A 7,612-nucleotide genomic window follows, 5' to 3' on the forward strand; every position below is an offset into this window, starting at 1 on the left:
CACCCGCGCCGGCGGCCGCCCTCCCGCTGCCCCACACCCTGGGAGACCGCCCACCGCACACCGCGGAGACCCCCGGCCGCATTTAAGCGCGGCTGCGCCCGGCTCCCGACGTCCATTGAAGCGCGCGGCGGCCGGCGGCGAGCGCGGGGCTGCGCCAGGATCGCTGCGCCCTCCGCTGCCCGCCTCTGCGCCCGCCCGGGCCCCCGCCGCTGCTCGCCCCGCGCCTGCCCCGAGATGGGCCGCTCCCGGCACCAGCCCGGCGGGCTCTGCCTGCTGCTGCTGCTGCTCTGCCAGTTCCTGGAGGACCGCAGCGCCCAGGGTAAGCGGCGCGGGGTGCGCGGGGGGCCGGGGCTCGCACTTTTCCGCGGTCCCCACGGGGTCTGCTCGGAGCGATGCTGCTCTCGGATCCTCGGACCCACTTAGCGACTCGGGGATGGAGAGCGTGGGGGACCGGAGGCAGGGAACTTGGGCAGGCGAGCCGGGAGCGCGGCGATCCCGAAAAAGGGAGCGAGCGGAGTGCCTCCCGGGACTTAGGGTTAGATGCTCGCGTTCCGGGCAGAGGAGAGGAGATGTTATCTCCGGGGCTTGGCTCGGAAGAGGGGGCGGCATCGGGAGCCTGCCGAGTCCGGCGCCCCGACCTCGTGCAGTTTATCGTCCCCCCCACATCTCTGGGCATTTTGTAAAAAAAATGACTGGGGTTGCGGCGGGTGGTGGTGGTGGGGGGGGAGATACTGAAATTTCCTCGGTGGCTGGGGGACGTGGTTTGAGAAACTTTGCCCAAACTTGGAAATGAGGGTGCTGGGAATGGTAGAGGGAAGTCACTTTCTGGCTCGGCGAAGGCTTCTTCCAACCCCTTCCTCCGAACCCTGAAAAAAACCGACGCAGATCAGGACCGGGAGTGTTGTGCGCGGCTCACCATTCCCCCCCGCGGCCGCCCTCCTCCGCCTGGTAACTTTCTGGCGGACAGGAAGGAGCCCACCGCTGATTCAAATTCAAATGGACGGGACGCAAACCTCTCAAGTTTTTTTTTAAATTAGATTTGTTTCTTTCGGTTAGTCTTGGAGCAGACTTTTAAAGAGATCATAACAGCAGCGTGCGGTCCAATGGTTGTGAAGGGATGGTTCGGGGGGGAAGTCCGCGGACCCGAGTCCAAACGTTCAAAAGGGGGGAGCGAGGGGGTAACCTGCAGAGATTGCTGGTCGGGACCAGATAGGCGCGTGCCCCCCCGGGAACGGCGGGAGGACCCCCCTGGTCCCCTGCGCGTTCCTGGAGACCGAGGCGTGCGGGGCCCGGCTCTCCGTCCACAGCAGTGAGGGTGCTGGGAGCCCCCGCCGCGCGCCCCGCACTCCTTGCCGCCTTCGGGGCGAGGCGCTGCCGGGCGCCGGGGGACGGGGACGTGGGCGCCGCGGAGAGCAGCCCGGGCCGATTTCGAAAGAGCGCGGTGGCCGCGGGCGTCCCCTGGGCCCGGCGGATTGCAACACGGCCCGTCGGGCGGGCTGCGCCCCGAGGCCGGGCAGGACCGGCCGCCTGTTTGCTTTCATTTTTCCCCGGCGCCTCTGGCTGGACTCGCCCTGCGCCCGCGCCCCGGCCCCGGCCCCGGCCCCGGCCCCCGGCCCCGGCCCCCGGCCCCCGGCCCCCGGCCCCGGCCCCGGCCCCGGCCCCGCGCGCCCTCCGTCTTTCTCAAGTTCCCCCGCTCGCTTCACCCCTGTCACACATCCCCGCTCCGCCCACGAGCCACCGACATGTAACAACATCCGTCGCGTCCTGTTTTTGTCAAGTTCTTGAATCGGCTCTTCGAGTCGCTGCAGGTTATGAAACGGGACGGGTAGAAGCCAACAGTCTAGTAGCGTGAGCGCGGGCTGCACGTGTAGTGTCTGGGTCACTGGAAACGGACCCCGATCCGGCTCGGGGGGGCTCGGGGCTGGGGGGTCCGGCTCCCGGCTCTCGCCCTCCCCCTCGCCCACCGCCCACCTCTCCGGTCTGGGCTTCCCCTCGTCTTCCCGACCCTCCACCGCCTTCCAAGTGTTGTCTGCGGGTCCCGGGCTCCTGGCCCCTCCACCCCGCGCCCTCCCCTCCCCGCCCCGCCGCGCCCACCGCCTCCCTGGTCTCCCCGCAGCTGGGAACTGCTGGCTGCGCCAGGCCCGGAACGGCCGCTGCCAGGTGCTGTACAAGACGGAGCTGAGCAAGGAGGAGTGCTGCGGCACCGGCCGCCTCAGCACCTCGTGGACGGAGGAGGACGTCAACGACAACACGCTCTTCAAGTGGATGATTTTCAACGGGGGCGCCCCCAACTGCATCCCCTGTAAAGGTGGGCCCCCCCCCCTCCGCCAGCTGCAGTCCGCCTTCCTCTGTTTCCCCGCCGCCGAGCCCCGTGCCGGGTCCCCTTCCCGTCCGGGGGCCCGGGCAGAAGGGTGGAGGCTTGCCTGTTACACACTTGACCCAAAACAAGGTCGGCGGAGGCTCCGGGGCCGCCTCGCCAAGTGTGGCGGTGGAAGCCAGCCACCCGGGCTCTGGGAGAGAGATCTGGGTCTGGGGCGAGGCCCACTGCCCTGCCCTTCCCCCTCTACCCTCCCCTCCTCCTGGGAGGGAGCCTGGGCCCCTGGGGCGCCGCGTGCGCCATTGCGCAAGGCCTCCCCGCCGCCGCCGAGGTCCCGCTGACCTGCCTCCGGCCTGGCCCCGTTGAATCCCTGCCTCTTTCCAACTGGCAGAAACGTGCGAGAACGTGGACTGCGGACCCGGGAAGAAATGCCGGATGAACAAGAAGAACAAACCCCGCTGCGTCTGCGCCCCGGATTGCTCCAACGTCACCTGGAAAGGCCCGGTCTGTGGCCTGGATGGCAAAACCTACCGCAATGAGTGTGCGCTCCTCAAGGCCAGGTGTAAAGAGCAGCCGGAGCTGGAGGTCCAGTACCAGGGCAGGTGCAGAAGTAAGTGAGCGCCCGCAGGCCGGGGTGGGCGGTCGGCGGGAGGGGCCTCGCCATGGTCATAAAGACCCCAAGGAAAGGAACACTTTCCAACTTCCAAAGACCCCTTCAGCGCTCAGAACGGCCCCTGCGTGGCTCAGTTGGCTGAGCATTAACCTGTGACCCACGAGGTCACCGTTCCATTCCCGTCAGGGCCCATGCCCAGGTTGCAGGCTTGATCCCTGTGTGGGGCGTGGAGGAGGCAGCCGGTGCATGGTTCTCTCTCATCATTGAAGTTTCTCTCTCTCTCCCTCTCCTTTCCTCTCTGAAATCAATGCAAATATATTTTAAGAGAAAAATACCACAGAAAGGACCGACCTAGAGTCGTAGGTTTCCTCCTGAAAGCCACAGGGCTCCCGGCTGCCTGGGGGAAGCTGGGCTCTTCCAGCTGGGGATTTATTTCCTGGGTAATGTCGGACCCTCCCTCCCCGAGGACCAGAAGCTGCCTGCTAACCGGCTCCCTCCTTATTGCAGAGACCTGCCGGGATGTCTTCTGTCCGGGAAGCTCCACCTGTGTGGTGGACCAGACCAATAACGCCTACTGCGTGACCTGTAACCGTGTCTGCCCAGAGCCCACCTCCTCGGAACAGTATCTGTGTGGCAACGACGGGGTGACCTACTCCAGCGCCTGCCACCTGCGGAAGGCTACCTGCCTGCTGGGCAGGTCCATCGGCTTGGCCTACGAGGGAAAGTGTGTCAGTAGGTATTCCGGATTGAGAAACAAAAAAGAGAGAATGGGAAGCAGAAGGCTCGTTCTGGCGGTAAAACTGTGGGGTTAACCAATAAAGAAGCTCCATGCTTCCCCACGGCAACGTTGGGCCGAAGAGAGAGAGCCTCGCCATGGCCCAGCGTTCCCCGGGGAAGCTGTTGTCTGCCCGAAGCGCTGGCATCTATTTTGAACCGCCTGCGAGAAACAGGAAACAGTTTTCTGTCTTAGAAAACGTAGCATTCACTCAGTTTTGCACATTCGTTCTAAGTGCCAGACTTGCTGGAAGCAAGAAGTAATTACTTACCAGTTCTTCAAAGCTGTCGTTGGGTTCTGATAGCTGACGGAACGCGTTCTTTTTTTAAAGTTCCCTCTGTGGGGGAGCATCAAATGTGTGTTTAGCTCCACGACAGTGGAATCCTGTTCCAAAAATACTGTTTTCATGCACACATACAGTCTGTAGGAAACGGGGGATTTGTGTGCATTTCAGTTTTATGATCAAGCGTTTTTGCATCGTGTATCTTCGTTACCCCCATTAGCGAGCAATAACATGTAAGTTATATGTTTAGCCTTAGCCAGTGTTGCTCAGTGGTTAGAGCAGCCGTGGGCAAACTACGGCCCGCGGGCCGGATCCGGCCCGTTCGGCTGTTCTATCCGGCCCGCGGAGCCAAAAGAGCGGAGGGTTCTCTTGCTCTCCCCTCCGCTCCTTTCCTTTGAATTTATATTAGTTCACACAAACACTCCATCCATGCTTTTGTTCCGGCCCTCCGGTCCAGTTTAAGAACCCACGGTGGCCCTCGAGTCAAAAAGTTTGCCCACCCCTGGGTTAGAGCGTGGGCCCGTGGACGGAAGGGTCCCGGGTTCGATTCCAGCCAAGGGCACGTACCTCGGTGGCAGGCTCCTCCCTGGCCCGAGCCCTGGCCGAGGCTTCTGCAGGAGGCAACCCATCCATGTGTCTCTCTCACATCCACGTTTCTCTCTGTCTTCCCCTCTCTTCCACTCGCCCTTAAACATCCCTGGGAAAATATCCTCGGGTGAGGATTAACCAAACAAAACGGGAAAAGGTGCAAGCTATGTGTTGATATTTCTTGGTAGGGAAGTAGAGGAAGGGCCCAAAGGGGCACAGAGGGAGTCCACGAACTCATCACAGGTCCATTATATCCTAGAAGCAAAGTCCTGTGAGGACGTCCCGTGCAGCGGTGGGAAGAAGTGCCTGTGGGACTTCAAGGTGGGCCGAGGCCGGTGTTCCCTGTGCGACGAGCTGTGCCCCGAGAGTAAGTCGGACGACCCCGTCTGCGCCAGCGACAACGCCACCTACGCCAGCGAGTGCGCCATGAAGGAGGCCGCGTGCTCGGCGGGCGTGTTGCTCGAGGTGAAACACTCCGGATCTTGCAACTGTAAGTGCTGTTTTCAGCTTGCTCCAAGCTAAGGCTGCCCCGGCCAAGCCCCGAGGAGGGAACGGAGATGCGGGACCCCGTTACCAGCGCATTGCCCTTGAAGTGGGGGAGCTGCTCAACTCCGCCAGCGATTCCGTGATGCGCGGGAACGTTCCCCCCCGGGATGGGTCCCATGACCGTCCAGCGGGGTGGCCTCTAAGAGCCTGTTCCGGTCGTGTGCCCCTAATTCCCTTGCTGTAGTCATGTGCTTGGCTGTCGGCTTTATTAACCCTTGAACCTAAACTAACTGCTTCACGAGTTGTCGTTTTCTTTCTCAAAGGCAGCTTTCTATAAATATCACGTGTGCGAGGCTGCATCGCGCAGTCGCCTCCACTAACTCTGGCATAAGGACCCAAAGCAGTTGTACCTAGAACACAAGAACGCTTTTTGTCTGATTGCAGGATCTGCCCGTAAAACCTGAGCCATTGATTCTTCAGAACTTTCTGCAGTTGTTGACTTCATAGATTATGGTGGTGTTGGTGTTTGTTGGTGTTTTTTGTTTTTTTTTTTTAAGTATTTTTTTTAAAAAAAAAAACGTATTGCAGAACAGCAGATGCCAAAAAAATAAAAAATAAAATAAAAATAAAGCATCTCCCTGCAAGTCACGTAACAGTGCAACGTTGCAATGTGGCTGGCAGAGGGCTTGGCAACGTACCCTGAGCTGCTCTGCGCTGGTGTTGTCCGCATTAAACAGCAGCTCCCTGTGTTCCCCATCTAGCCATTTCGGAAGACACCGAGGAAGAGGAGGACGACGAAGACCAGGACTACAGCTTCCCCATATCTTCCATTCTAGAGTGGTAACGCCGCCAGCAGCGTTCAGTGTTGGCATAGCCTCTGGGCAGAACGCAAAAAGGAAAGAAAGGAAAGAAAGAAAGCATATATATTGTCCATACTGTACATACGTGTACGCTTATTTATTTGGGGGGGAAAGGATACCTAAGAGGACCTTGGTCCTCCAGCTCTCTCTCCCCGGCCACCTGTTACTCCTCGGACCGGAGAGGCCGCCTTGTGAGGTCTCCTGGATTGAGGCCCGTCGCCGAGACGTGTCGACATTTATTTATACTGTCATGTTTTGTAATTTATACATAAAGTGTCTGGTTGACTGTACACCTTGTTTTTGAAGAAGTTTATTCGTGAGAGGAAGAGCAGTTGTTATTTATTGTGAGGTCTCTTGCTTGTAAAGTGACAGCTTTGTTTGCCTTGTCACCCGTCGAACCATTCCTTCCCGGTCACGCGCTCCCCCCGCCGGTCCACGCGCTCCCCCGCCCGCCCATCGCGCCGTCCATAGGCTCCGCTCCCCTTTGACGAACGTGCATGTCGGTTTGTCCTGTTTATTTATTGGATTCTCTGCGGCCTGTTCTGTACGTACGCGATCCCTCGGGTTTTGTTTACAAGGAATCTTGACTGACCAAAAGGCATTGTTAAGTGGCTCAGACAGGGGGTCCGGGGGCGACAGCGTCGAGGAAACGCCGACTGCCTGCCATTCTCTGGTTGCGATGGAGACGGTGGTGAGACTGAGGGGGTGGCGAGCTTAGACGTCTAGTAATCGGAACTTTTAAGATGCTCCAGATCCAAAGAAACTGAGTGATGGGTGTCGGGGGACGGACGGAGGGGGGTGCCGCACACTCGCCTTCCGTTGGGCGTTTCCTTGAGGCTGGGCTCCCGTACCTTCCGATTCGTTCTGTTTCAGCCGGTGTGTCACCACCCGTGACAGCAGAGCTCTCTCAGTTCAAGTTTCTTGCTTTTCATAGTACTTTTTCCTGATGCGATTTTGTATTCTCAAACATGGCAAGTTAAATAAAAGTTCATTTAAATATATAGTTTTGTACTTTTCTACCATGTAAATGTGCAATGTATATAAAAGTTATAATGTGTATTTGTAAATAAAACGATGAGTGAAAAAATAAAAAAATGTTAAAAAGCCCAGTGGTCTCAGTCGCGGATGATGTCAGAGACGTCGTTGGGGCTTTGGGGTGCACAGGTACGTGATGCGTTTGCTGGGACATAGAGAGCGCGCCAGCCGTCAGTGGCCCGGGCAGGGGCCGCTCCAAACCAACCCCCCGTGAGTGTGAAATGAAAAGGGGTCTGGGGGCCAGCAGCCCCTGGGTGAGGGCCGACGGGCTGTCCGTCCGCAGCACCACGGACCCTAAGCTTCCTCCTGGAAGTGCCCTCCTGGCTGCTCCTGCTGCGGCTCCCGGAGCCAGAGCGCCTGCATCTCCGAACGAACGGTCTGAGACCCGGCACGGCGCGCAAGGGGAAGGGCCGATAGGCCACGCGCGTGGCGGACACGGGGAAGGGCGGATAGGCCACGCGCCTGGCGGATGCGGGCCTGGCGGTGCTGGGTGATGGGGACTCGGCGAGGTGAGCATGGGGGTGGGCTTCCACGATGATGATGATGTCTGTGTTGGATGGGGAGGGAAGAATGCCCCGTGCGAGGACGTGGCATGTCACCGTCAACCTTAGAAGTCACGCTGAGAACTTCAGGTTGGCCTCGGGGGCCTTCGGTC

General features: G+C 59.7%; 1 protein-coding gene across 5 annotated transcripts in view; it reads left to right on the forward strand.

The window, feature by feature from the left end:
• The window catches only part of FST (follistatin), a 7,261-nt gene extending 258 nt beyond the window's left edge, over positions 1–7,003 (forward strand). The window contains exons 1-6 of one of the 5 annotated variants that reach the window (XM_080677276.1): positions 1–319; positions 2,117–2,308; positions 2,709–2,927; positions 3,438–3,662; positions 4,836–5,066; positions 5,507–7,003. The exon at positions 1–319 is cut by the window's left edge and continues 258 nt beyond it. In XM_080677276.1, the coding sequence (XP_080533402.1) occupies positions 235–319; positions 2,117–2,308; positions 2,709–2,927; positions 3,438–3,662; positions 4,836–5,066; positions 5,507–5,508 (954 nt within the window). In that variant the 5' untranslated portion in view covers positions 1–234 and the 3' untranslated portion in view covers positions 5,509–7,003. Of the gene's footprint in view, positions 320–2,116; positions 2,309–2,708; positions 2,928–3,437; positions 3,663–4,835; positions 5,067–5,385 lie in introns of all 5 variants that reach the window. The other 4 variants (XM_080677273.1, XM_080677275.1, XM_080677277.1 and 1 more) reach the window with 4 other exon arrangements.
• The last annotated feature ends 609 nt before the right edge of the window (positions 7,004–7,612 follow it).

The sequence above is a fragment of the Plecotus auritus genome, assembly GCF_963455305.1.
Source record: "Plecotus auritus genome assembly, chromosome: 7".
Classification (NCBI taxonomy): Eukaryota; Metazoa; Chordata; class Mammalia; order Chiroptera; family Vespertilionidae; genus Plecotus; species Plecotus auritus.